Raw genomic sequence first — 13,018 nt, 5'->3', positions numbered from 1 at the left:
TAAAATGCGTCGCTTGCTTGCCCAGTTTACCAAGCGATCCAGATTGCTCTAGATCGGTGACCTGTTCTCTTCATTATTTGCCACTCCCTAATTTTTGTGTCGTCTGAAAACTTTATCAGTGAAGATTTTGTTTTCTTCAAGGTCATTGATAAAAAGGTTAAATAGCATAGAGCCAAGAACCAATCCCTGTGGGTCCCAACGGGAAACACACCAGCTTCATGACGATTTCCCATTTACAGTTACATTTTGAGATCTATCAGTTAGCCAGTTTTTAATCCATTTCATGTGATACAGAATGAACATGACACAGTCTACTTTGTTAATCAAAATGTCATGTGGGATCAAGTCAAGCGCCTGTCAGCAGTCTTAATATATTAGGTCAGCCCTATGACCTTTATCAACCAAAGTTGTAATCTCATAAAAAATCAAGTTAGTTTGACAGGATCTGTTTTTCATAAACCCATGTCCATTTGCATTCATTACATTAGCTTTCTTTAGTTCTTATTAATCAAGTCCCATATTAGCTGCTCCATTATCTTGCCTGGGATTGATGTCAGGGTCACACACCTGGTTCATCCCATTTACCCTTTTTAAAACGTGGCACAACATTAGCTTTTCTCTAGTCTCCTGGAACTTCCCCAGTGCTCCAAGACTTATTAAAATCAACATTAACAATCCAGCAAACTTGTCAGCTAGCTCTCTTAAAACTCTTGGAATCAAGTTATCTGGACCTGCTGATTTAAAAACCTCTAACTTCAATAGCTCCTGTTTAACATCCTCCAGAAACACTAGTGGAATGAAAAGAGTGTTATCACCATATGATGAGACTGTATCATCTGTTTTTTTCCCCAAATACTTCTGCCTTTTCTGCATGATTATTGATAATTCTACCATTTCTATCTAGTACCATCTAGGATCAGTACCATTGTGAGGATTCTTTTTGTTCCTAATATATTTAAAAAACTACTTCTTATTGTCCTTAACTCTGTTGGCCATAGATTTCGCCTTGTGTCCCTTATCAATTTTCTACCATTTCTAACTTCTGATTTATATTCATTACTATCAACTTCCCCTTTCTTCCCTTTGTTATATATTACTTTTAAATATTTTTATATCTGCCTTTACTTCCCCTCTAAACCAAGCCAGTTCTTTAACCAGCACATCCTTCTTTCTCAATTGTGGGATTGTGGCTTTTTGGACATCTAAGAAGGTGCTCTTAGATGAGTCCCAATTATTAATACTTTTCTGATTAAATTCTGCCTCTCAGCTGATTTGGCTCATAATTGTTTTCAGCTTTGTGAAATTAAAGCAGCAAGTGTATATATTACTGGCCTGGACTTTATTCTGCTTACACATTATAAATGTGATCAAGTCATGACCACTTGTTCCTAAGCTACCATTAATTTTTAGTTCTGTAATCAGGTCCTCTCTATCTGTTAAAAGAAAGCCTAATAAACAATTTCTCATGTTGGCTGCAACATTTCTTGAGTAAGGAAATTGTCATCTGAAGTGTTCAGAAACTCCTGGCAGCAAGAGACCTCCAGCGTGCGTTTTCCAAACTGAAGTCCCGCATGATCATGCAGCTTTTTTGCCTACCATTTTAAATAAGTGTCTAAGGGGCTGGTCATCTTGTTCCCTCATTTGCTTTGGGGGTCTGTAATGACATCAATGAATATCCCATCTTGTGCTTTATCTGTTAGGACATTGATCCTTAAGCAGTCAAGATAATTTCCGTGCGAGTTATCAGTGACTCGGAAACAGGTAACGCTATTTTTGACAGAGTGCTCCTCCCCTTCCTTTTTTGCCCACCCGATCCTTCCTGAATAGGTTATAACCATTGATTCTGACATTCCAATCTTGCGACTCATCCCACCAGGTTTCAGGAGTACCAGTTAGATCAAACGTATGCTTGGTGATGAGCGATTCCGTAACACTTGGGGACCCAACGGAGGGACTCCAATAGAGGAGTAATGCCGTGACATTGATGGGTGAGGAAGGTCGCTGAAACAGCTACACTTGATGTGGACTGGAGTGGAGGCCATGTGTCTCTGGGAGGCGAGAGAGGGCAGGGCGGAAAGCGTCCCCTGTGTAAGTCAGTTACAGTCTGACACGGAGCCCATGGGCATCTCCCGTTGATTTCTGTGAGCTTTGGTCACTGTGTTTCCTGTGTGGGTCTTTCGCACAGCACCTGAGTGAGGAGAGCAAAGCACTTCTCAAACTAGGAACATGCAAGTACAGCCCCACAAAAGCTGGCAGGGGCAGAGGAAGGACCTGAGACCATTTTTAACTCTTTCTTTCAATTCTTTCGATTTCATGCTGACACAGTCTCTGTAAGGCCAAGTTCAGTGCCAACGCAAGGCAGCTAAATCCAGAGCCGAAACCAAACAAAGGGACAGCGTGTCGGTTTCAATGTCGTGGATGTTTTACAGATGTATCTCTTTGCCTGTGCGCCACACAACACTTCAGATGATTCAACATTCAATCTTAAAAGTATAAACGTTCTTCTCACCATCAGTTCTATCTTGTTCCCTTTGATGAGGGGAGACAGTGAGAGATGGGCTTGTCAGTTTCTCTTTACGAGGTAGAGAAATTGAGGCACAATGAGGGTAAATGATTTGTGGCTGGTAACTCCCTGGCAGGTCCCCAGATTCCTGTTCTAACCACCAGATCACACTGCCTACCCCGTTTCGTGTAAATTCCGCTAGTCATTCAATAGCGGCTGGCTGTGGTGATCCTGTTGCCGCCGATCGTGGCTTTATCTTTTTTTTTTTTTTCTTCGCCACTTGGGGTGGCAAAAAAGCTGGAGCCGGCCCTGCAGCAGAGACCCAAGTCCATGTAGGGACGGCCATAAAATCCAGCACGGGCTGTAGAATCCCAGCTATCTACCTCGGTGTTTGTATGGCTCTCAGCAGTATCTGAACACACACATGAGCTTCCTGGATAAAGCTGCCTGTATCTTCTCTTCCCATTTTGCTGAAGTCTGTAGTGGGGTTTACAGATGGTTTTTTTACTTGAGAACAATTCCTGGAGGAGATGAATGACTCAAGAAAACGGCAGTGGAAAATGAGAAAAGTCACCAGTTAAAATAAGATCTAATCTGCATTTTCATTTAGTCTCTCTTCAGCCAATTAAAATAATTGCTTTGACTTGCTCTCCCGTATGGCTGAGACGGCATCTGAACTTTTCCATCTCTTTCTTGGTGCAGAAATAGAGAAGGAAACCTCTGTAGTCTCCTCATAGAGTCTGCCAGGGGCTATTACCCTGCTTCGTTGACAATAAACCTGGCCGGGCGCCTTCGCACCTTAACAGATCTTGTGGTCATTGGGCGGTTCGCTTGCGGTCTGCTGTGCCGGCTGTCTGCTCAGAGCTGGGGCAGCGCATCGGGAGAACACACACACACAGCCGAACATCTGACCACACCTGTCTTGTGTAGCCTCAAAGCGTAGCTGTTAAGCAGCTACCACATTGATCCCCAGAGGTGGCAGCCTAGCACTGGCTGGTGCAGTGATCCCTATGCACATAGTTTGGCAAGTGCTTTGCACAGCTGATCAGGAAGGCGGTTACGTACCTAGTGGAGCTGGTCAAAACATGGAAAAACTTTCAGTGGCATTTTTTGTTACAAAGTGCCCATTCTTCCAGGGACATTTGAAATGTCAGCAAAACGTGTCATCAGTTTCTACATGCAGAAGATTCTGATTCGCTGTAATACATAGCCAGCGTCACTTTACATTCTTACCACTGAAATGTATCTTTCTCCCGTAGAACCGTATACTATAATAACCCTATTTACATTGCCCTTCTCTGGTGAAATGTACAGCTGCCTCCAGTGCGGACACACTTATTGTAACACGTCATGGCAGGGACTGTGTCTGCTTAGCAAAAGCAGGATGGTGGTATAATACCTGTCATCATGCTAGTGCCGCAATGCCGAGATAAGCACAGCTGTAGCCAGCTCCCGGAGTTTGCTGCTTGTCACAGGTGGGAGAGGAGGTGTTGAGTGTATACCTTCTAATGCCAACCCATTGAGAGGCTAAAGGGACCAGCTGTAGGCCATCTCCGTTAGCTTAGCTGCCTGTAGGTCTGTGGTTTTGGAGCTCTAGGACCAGAGTTCTCGGTCTGTGTGTGTTTTACATCAGTTGTCTCTTTCTGAAGCACGAAGACTCTTTGCAAGCATAAGCAGACTAGGGAAATGTGGCCTAGATGGGCTCCCATAGGGTCAGTCCTGGGTCTGTGACTAGTCAATATTTTCATTAATGACTCGGATAATGGAGTGGAGCGTCTGCTTATACAATTTGCGGATGACACCAAGCGGGGAGGGGTTGCAAACACTTCGGAAGGCAGGATTAGAATTCAAAACGACCTTGACAAATTGGAGAATTGGTCTGAACTTGACAGGATGAAATCCAATGAAGCCAAGTGCAAACTTCTTCACTTAAGAAGGGGAAAAAAAATCAGTTGGACAGCTACCAAATGGGGAATAAGTGGCTAGGTCAGGGGAGGGGGGAGGGATAACTCAGTGGTTTGAGCATTGGCCTGCTAAACCCAGGGTTGTGAGTTCAATCCGTTCAATCCTTGAGAGGGCCACTTAGGAATCTGGGGCAAAATCAGTACTTGGTCCTGCTAGTGAAGGCAGGGGGCTGGACTCGATGACCTTTCAAGGTCCCTTCCAGTCCTAGGAGACAGAATATCTCCATTACTTTATTTATTTATTTTAGGGGTAGGCAACCTATGGCACGCGTGCCGAAGGCGGCACGCGAGCTGATTTTCAGTGGCACTCACACTGCCCGGGTCCTGGCCACCGGTCCGGGGGGGCTCTGCATTTTAATTTAATGTTAAATGAAGCTTCTTAAACATTTTAAAAACCTTATTTACTTTACATACAACAATAGTTTAGTTATATATTATAGACTTCTAGAAAGAGACCTTCTGAAAACGTTAAAATGTATTACTGGCACGTGAAACCTTAAATTAGAGTGAATAAATGAAGACTCGGCACATCACTTCTGAAAGGTTGTTGACCCCTGGTAGGTGGTGAGACTGCTGGAAAGGATCTGGAGGTTCCAGCGGATCACAAATTGAATAGGAGTCCTCAATGTGATGCAGTTGTGAAAAGGGGCTATGTATCCTCTATGGACTGTGTGGGTCTGACGGTCACAGCGGTGCCCTAGAGGAAGATGGGCATGCACCTTCCCAGCCCACGGGGATGTTCCTGTTGCTTCTCCTCCCGAGGAAGCCAAGTCTGCCCCTGCCCACCGGCTGCCACACTGTTTGAAAGGAAAGGCTTGTAAGGGAAGTTGGTCCAAATGTCTCATCAAAACTGTTTTTCAGTGGAAAGTTGGGGGTTCCGCTGAACGCAGAAATCCAGGGAAATTGTCATTGTTTTCCTCAAATAATCCAACACCCCCAAATTGGTCAATTTCAGCCAATGCCCCCTTCTTCCCAATTGGTCATCAGCCAAACTGTTTCAGTGTTCAGATTTCAACTACAAACGTGGACAAACTGACTTCTTGTTGGTTAACACTGCAGTTCTCAGGGGGGGAATTCCCGTCACCTCTATTTGTAACATTTTCACCGCACTCTCGGAAATCAGACACCCTCCCTCGGCGATCCTTCCCGGCAGCTGTGGGCTCAGCCCAAGCATCCGTGAACCTGGGGGACACCAGAATCCAGAGCTTGGGTCCAGCTGTAGTTTCCCTCGTGAGACCCAGGGGAAGCCTGCAAGCTGTAAGTAGCTAAACTTGGTCCCTCGCCTGTGTGGCTCAGCTGGCAGAGCTCCGCTTTGGCATTCTGGCTAGTCTGTGCTTTCAGCTTTTTGCCGTGTCTCAGAACCTCTTGTTTCTGGTAGAGATTTAGTGCAAATAAGGAGCCGCCAATGTCCGTGTTGTGGTTTGTTCCCTTCCTCAGGCAGGGGCGGGCCAATGGCATGGTCTAGCAATTGCCAAGGGGACGGAGAGTGGTGGAGATGGCCAAGTTACGGCTTCATTAGAGTGACAAGGAGGCCCAAAGCAGCAGGGAAGGCGGAGAGGAGTCAAGCAGAACCCAGCCGGCTCGTCCCCAGAGCGCAGGCTGGTTATGGAAGGAAGGTTCTTGCTCTCAGCGTGCGAAACCCTTGGAGGTTCTGGGCCTGGAAAAGCAGCAAATAGTCAGGCTCTGTAAAAATAACAGTGAACCCTGGCACTTGCATAGAGCCTTTCCTAGGGAAGAAGCCGGCAAATGATTCCTACACGGAGGAATCGTTTCATCCACCTATGAAATGCAGCTGTCTCTGGGGTGGAATGCAGCAGCAATGTCCTGCTGCAGTGCAGAACAGGAAGGGAAGTCCCATATCCAGCTGACACTGCAGGTAGGGAGTGGGACAGCAGAACTCAAACTGGGTTTTGGCAATAGGACACTACCAGGTTCCAGTGGAAAGCATTATGGGGACACCAGTGACCATGAATCTGCATTTTAAATCCCATCGGAAATGGAGCAGCAATAGCGCCTCCTAGGGCTGTGAGAGGGAATTGGTTCAGTTCCGGTCACCTACTGAATTACCATTTTTTACCGCCCTGTTTGGTTTGCCTTGGAGGTCTGCTTCCCAGTCACGGCACAGGCCCGAGCTGCGAAGAGATGACAGGTTCTCAGGCCAAGGTTGCATGATTTCAGCGTAACGGAACATATGGTGAGTAATGGGAGCTTGGGATTGCTAGTCACGTACCTGATTCCAGCTAATTACAGGTTGGTCAAGTCTCATCCTAACCTTCTCTTGGATAAGCTAAATAGATTGAGCTTCTCTGAGCCTCTCGCTATAACTTATAATTTCCAGACCTCACACCATTCTTGTAGCTCTTTCTGAACCCTTTCCGGTTTTTCAACATCACCAGAACAGGACGCAGTTTCCAGTATCAGTCTCGCTAACACTGTATACAGAGATGATAACATCTCTTTACTCCTACTTGATATTTCCCTGTTTATACACCCAAGGCTCACGTGTGCGCCCTTACCTACAGCACACCATTGGAAGTTCATGTTCAGCTGAAACAATGAGGAGTCCGGTGGCACCTTAAAGACTAACAGATTTATTTGGGCATAAGCTTTCGTGGGTAAAAAACTCACTTCTTCAGATGCATGGAGTGAAAATTACAGATACAGCCATAAATATACTGACACACAAAGAGAAGGGAGTTACCTTACAAGTGGAGAACAAGTGTTGATAAGGCCAATTCAGTCAGGGTGGATGTGGTCCACTCCCAACAATTGATGAGGAGGTGTCAATACCAAGAGAGGGAAAATTGCTTTTGTAGTGAGCCAGCCACTCCCAGTCCCTATTCAAGCCCAAATTAATGGTGTTAAGTTTGCAAATGAATTGTAGCTCTGCAGTTTCTCTTTGAAGTCTGTTTTTGAAGTTTTTTTGTTGAAGGATGGCTACTTTTAAATCTGTTATTGAGTGTCCAGGGAGACTGAAGTGTTCTCCTACTGGCTTTTGTATGTTACCATTCCTGATGTCCGATTTGTGTCCATTTATTCTTTTATGTAGGGACTGTCTGGTTTGGCCAATGTACATGGCAGAGGGGCATTGCTGGCACCTGATGGCATATATCACATTGGTAGATGTGCAGGTGAATGAGCCTCTGATGGTGTCGCTAGAGTAGATATGGGGACAGAGAAGGCAACGGGGTTTGTTACAGGGATTGGTTCCTGGGTTAGTGTTTCTGTGGTGTGGTGTGGCGTGTGTAGTTGCTGGTGAGTATCTGCTTCAGGTTGGGAGGCTGTCTGTAAGCGAGGACTGGCCTGTCTCCCAAGGTCTGTGAGAGTGAGGGATCGTTTTCCAGGATGGGTTGTGGATCATTGATGATGTGCTGGAAAGGTTTTAGCTGGGGGCTGTACGTGATGGCCAGTGGTGTTCTGTTATTTTCCTTGTTGGGCCTGTCCTGTAGTAGATGACTTCTGGGTACCCGTCTCGCTCTGTCAATCTGTTTCCTCACTTCCCCAGGTGGGTATTGTAGTTTTAAGAATGCTCGATAAAGATCTTGTAGGTGTTTCTCTCTGTCTGAGGGATTGGAGCAAATGCAGTTGTATCTTAGGGCTTGGCTGTAGACAATGGATCGTGTGATGTGTCTTGGATGGAAGCTAGAGGCATGTAGGTACGTATAGCTGTCAGTAGGTTTCCGGTATAGGGTGGTGGTTATGTGACCATCACTTATTTGCACTGTAGTGACCAGGAAGTGGATCTCTTGTGTGGACTGGTCCAGGCTGAGGTTGATGGTGGGGTGGAAATTGTTGAAATCCAGGTGGAATTCTTCAAGGGCCTCCTTCCCGTGGGTCCATATGATGAAGCTTCAAAGCTGTATTCAGTCAATGTTGGGTTATAAACTTTGGAAAGAACAACCGTAACGTTTGGTTCACAGTTACGAACATTTCGGAGTTACGAACAACCTCCATTCCCGAGGTGTTCGTAACGCTGAGGTTCTACTGTAATACAAAGCAAGTGGAGCAGAGCCAACGATCTAGTGACTCTCGTGTGCGTGTGTCTATAAAATATTCAAGCCCATAGGGGTATCATTTCCAAATTCAGTCAAACACTTTATGACGGGGATACATTCCCAGGCAGTGAAAAAGCATTACCTAGAAATATAAATCCTGTACAAATGAAATGCTCTTTCACTTCCCCAGTTCCTCTCACTTAGTGGGAATCAGAACCCGATTTGTTCCTTTCCTCCACGCTGCAATAACAGCTCTGCAGGAAGGTTTACAGAAATTGCTGTGTGTATTAGTGTTCGTGTTCGTTAGGGGAAATAGACCCATCAGGCCTGTCTCCAGGAGCTTCCAAACATTGGATGATGTCTTGATGACCCCCCCACCCCCACCTTTCACCCCTTTGAACATAATTATTGTTGTGTTCCTCCAATAAAGCCAGAGATCTGCGGGGATATTTCAGCAGCTGGGGATATTGCCTTCGCACTCAGCATTGTTCTGACTCGCTCGCTGCGGCTGCCTTCCTGTAATGAATTGTTTGCGGTTCGGTAATAAGGTTTCCTCTGCTCCCAATGGGCACGAGAGGATTATGTTTTGGACAATTGGATAACGTTCTTAACTTCCTTGTGTGAACTGTCCCAGTAGGCTGATTGCTTGGCTTGCAAAAAACAATAAAAGTAGAATTTGTTTGCTAGAAGCTGGGAATGGGCGACAGGGGATGGATCACTTGATGATTCCCTGTTCCGTTCATTCCCTCTGGGGCACCTGGCACTGGCCACTGTCGGTAGACAGGATACTGGGCTAGATGGCCCTTTGGTCTGACCCAGTCTGGCCGCTCTTATGTTCTTATGCTAGTCCGAGGACTGACAATGAAACCTTATCAGCGGTAGGCCTGTGTTTTCACTGCAGCTCCTGTTGAAAGAGCCCCTCGTTCACTTCCTCACGGGGACTGCAAGTGGATACCCCTTTTGGCCTGTCTGTCTTGGGTCACTCTCCCCCATTAAACTTGCTTGGAAACGTAGTGACATCATATAGGAGAAAATAAAGCCATCTTCTTTGCCAGGAACAGGTAAAGACGACCTAGGGGCTGACGCAGAGGGCGTGTGGCCCAGTGGGCAGGATGCTGGCCTGGTGTTCTAGAGATCTAGGTTCAGTGCCTTGCTTTGCTACTTACTTGACACGTGACTTTGGCTGTAAGAACAGAGGAGCTGCTATAGTGGGTCAGACCCAAGGTCCATCTGGCCTAGTGTCCTGTCTTCTGACAATGGCCAGTAGCACAGCTTCAGGGGGAGTATAAAGAACAGGGCAGTTTTGGAAGGATCCACCTCTGCCTTCCCCTCCCAGCATCTAGTAGTCAGAGTTGTAGGGTGATCTCAAGCAGGGGGTTGCATCCCTGCCCATCCTGGCTAGTAGACGTTGATGAACCTGTACTCCATGAATGTATCTAATTTTTTTTTTAACCTAGTTATACTTTTGGCCTTCACAACATCCCCTGGCAATGAGTTCCACAGGTTGACTGTGCATTGTGTGAAGAAATACTTCCTTTTGCTTGTTGTAAATCTCCCGCCTATTAATGTCATTGGGTGACCCCTGTTTTTTGTCCTGTAGGAAACGGCACATAACACTTCTCTACTAACTTTCTCCACACCACTCATGATTTTATAGACAATTACAATATCACCCCTTAGTCGTCTCTTTTCTAAGCTGAACAGCCCTGATCTTTTTAGTCTCTCCTCGTATGGAAGCCGTTCCATACCCATGGTCATCAATGTTGCCCTTCTCTGAAGCTATTCCAGTTCCCCTATATCCTTTTTGAGATGGGGCGACCACATATGCATGCAGTATTCAAGCTGTGGGCGTACCATGGATTTATATAGTGGCAATGTGATATTTTCTGTCTTATTGTCTATCCCTTTCCTAACAGTTCCCAACATCTCCAAGTCATTTCCGCCTCTGTCTCCACTCACCCTTTGTCTGCCCTTCGCTATTCAGGGCAGGGACTTTCTATGTACTATACCAGGCACTGATCTCAGCAGCAGCCTTCGGGAGCGACTGTAACACAGGTAATATAATAAAGGAAGTTTTGCTGATTTCCACCAGCTGAGGCTCTGATTCCTATGGGTGCAAAAAACCCACCAACGTAACCTCTCCCCTGCAACAAACCCCAGGACAAACCTAACTTTCTCCTTCCGTTGTTTTCCCGCAGACCTTCCGGTGGCCGATTGCCAGCAATATCGATGGCAACGAGATGCTGGAGATCCAGGTGTTCAACTACAGCAAAGTCTTCACCAACAGGTGAGAGCGAGTCCTCCTCTTCCCCACCGCCGGTGGTGGGGCCAGTCCCATGCGGTGTGGAATAGGCCATCCCCCCGCTAGCTGGTGTCCTGGTTTTGTCTGGAGGCTGGAGAAAGAGAGAGAGGGGTTAATAGATCCTCCAAGGCGACAAGCAAGCCAAGCCCACCAGAATCTTTACTACCTGAATTTGAACCAAGCTGAGTCCATGGCCTGGAAATCAGAGCTAAATTTTGCAATCATTATACCCACTACTGGGGGAGGGGAGAGACAGATCTGCAGTCCTACAATCCTCATACTGCTTATACTGACAGGCAGTTAATAACCGGACAAAATAGGGGTGTTTTACAAAGGTGGTTCTCTACGTGCGTTGGGCTGAACCCCACAGAATGGCTGTAAAATCACCTTTTGACCCACCCACTCCCCTGAAGTGGGACTTATGTGTTGCCATTCCCATGCGCGTGGGAGGAATTCACTCTCGCTTAGCCTCTGCCCAGCTAATGGGGATCCGACACCACAGGGATGGGCACTGACATGAGAAACGGAATAAAACAGCAGCGTTAGACTGAGCCCCCGTTTTGCTATTGCTAAGGTGGGAGGCAGTTGACTGGGCTTGGCCAGCCCAACTTCGGAAACTGTTTTCTAACCTGGATCCAGCTGGTCTGAATCCATCGCTCGTGGGTCCCAGCCTCAGGCGTGATCAATGCCCTTCCCCTTCTGGTCGGCTCTGTTACTGCTTCCAGCCCTTTGCTCCCTCGTATCCTATCACTCCCCTGTGTCCCTTTTCTGCAGCTTGTACGTATTAAATTCCTTTAATCCTCACTCATCTCTGCTAATCCTTTGACTGGCCTCCCAGTTCTCTGCCTTTGCCAGTTACTGGCGTCCCAGTGCCCTCCCAGCGATGAAGTGCAGGGCCGTCCTCCCGAATGTGGATGTACCTTTAGCACATGGGGAGAGAGGATATTGCCTTTTGGCTCATGCACCAGCAGAGGCCAAACTGAATCTAGCCACTAGCCGTAATTAGCAGCACATACTACGTGGCATTTAACAACGCTGGTCATACTCCCACCTAGCGTTAGCCAGCTAGTTCAGTGTAAGAACAAAGGCTTACTATCTAGCAGGCTTCCAGTGATGGCTTTTCATCTGTAACTGTCCAAGCACAAACTAGGTGTAATGAGTCGACCTGGCTGACAAATTGGATAGTCAATTGCTCGGCCGCACTTTGGTTCGTTATGAAATATACTCGAGAGACCAAATAACCCATGGAGGGCACGAAAAAGATTCTATGTCATACCAGTCTCCTGTGCAGTGATGTCACATTCACCTTACGCAGAAGGCGTGCTCCCAAAGTTACACCTCGAAAGCCATCCTTATATACCATCCGTGTTTACCAGTAAACGGTACCGCAGACGTCACTGGAAGCTAGGCATAACCAATTAGCTTTGTATCTTGTTTTATCTGGCACCATGATGCACCCTTAGCTTTGTTCCGGGTACATGCATCCCACATGCCAAGGGGCATGAAGACACCTCCTAGGCCTATGTCAGGCTTGTGAGGGTAATTCGCTTTCTGTTGCTACAAGGAAACAATCATATATCCTGCTATTGAAAATTTTCCAATCTCTTAAATCAAATCTTACCGAAACTATTGCAAGGTATTATGGGATGCTTAGCATAAATGAACAGGATTATAACAAAGATACAGGCTAATCTGGGCTAACTGCTATATTAATACTTAAATGTATGTTTAATGCTTTATATATATATATATAAGTCAACAACCTGCCCCGACGGGTTATCCATACTGGAGCTAAAAGAGTAATTCCATTAGCCGGTAGCTGTAGGCTGTTACCTTGCAGTGGCCCGGGAACAGGCACCCAGCCAGCATGTTACACAGTGTGATATTTGCGTTAGGAGCGGGGGGGAGCTGCTCTTTGGATGATAACTGGGGGGTACGTGGATTTCGCATGCACTAAATGTGTCGGAGGAAAGAGCTAGGCAGCAGCTCACCTCCCAGCCCAAACGCCACACCAAAGATCAGCACCCGACCCCCAAGGATGAACAAACCCAGACGAGATGCCGTGCCTGTTAGGCAGCGTCCTGGCCAAAGAACCCCCTGACCTGCTACGTACAGCTCTGCACCAGGACTAGAACGTTGGCTTTACTTAAACACGCCGCCATTCCCGGAGTCATACGAGAGTCTGCAGCAGGGGAAGCAAACCCTAGAACATGGTCACCTACACATATAGGCACCACAAGCGGGTACTGAACCC

At 46.7% G+C, this 13,018-nt stretch overlaps 1 protein-coding gene across 2 annotated transcripts in view; it reads left to right on the top strand.

Moving 5' to 3' along the window:
* Positions 1-13,018, top strand: part of OTOF (otoferlin) — a 202,241-nt gene that overhangs the window by 46,595 nt on the left and 142,628 nt on the right. For both annotated transcript variants that reach the window (XM_054024575.1, XM_054024576.1), the window contains exon 3: positions 10,661-10,749. In XM_054024575.1, the coding sequence (XP_053880550.1) occupies positions 10,661-10,749 (89 nt within the window). The remainder of the gene's footprint in view (positions 1-10,660; positions 10,750-13,018) is intronic.

The sequence above is a fragment of the Malaclemys terrapin genome, chromosome 3 (assembly GCF_027887155.1).
Source record: "Malaclemys terrapin pileata isolate rMalTer1 chromosome 3, rMalTer1.hap1, whole genome shotgun sequence".
Lineage (NCBI taxonomy): Eukaryota > Metazoa > Chordata > Testudines > Emydidae > Malaclemys > Malaclemys terrapin.
The sequence above is the reverse complement of the archived record's forward strand: the minus strand, read 5'-3'. Positions and strand labels throughout refer to the sequence as shown.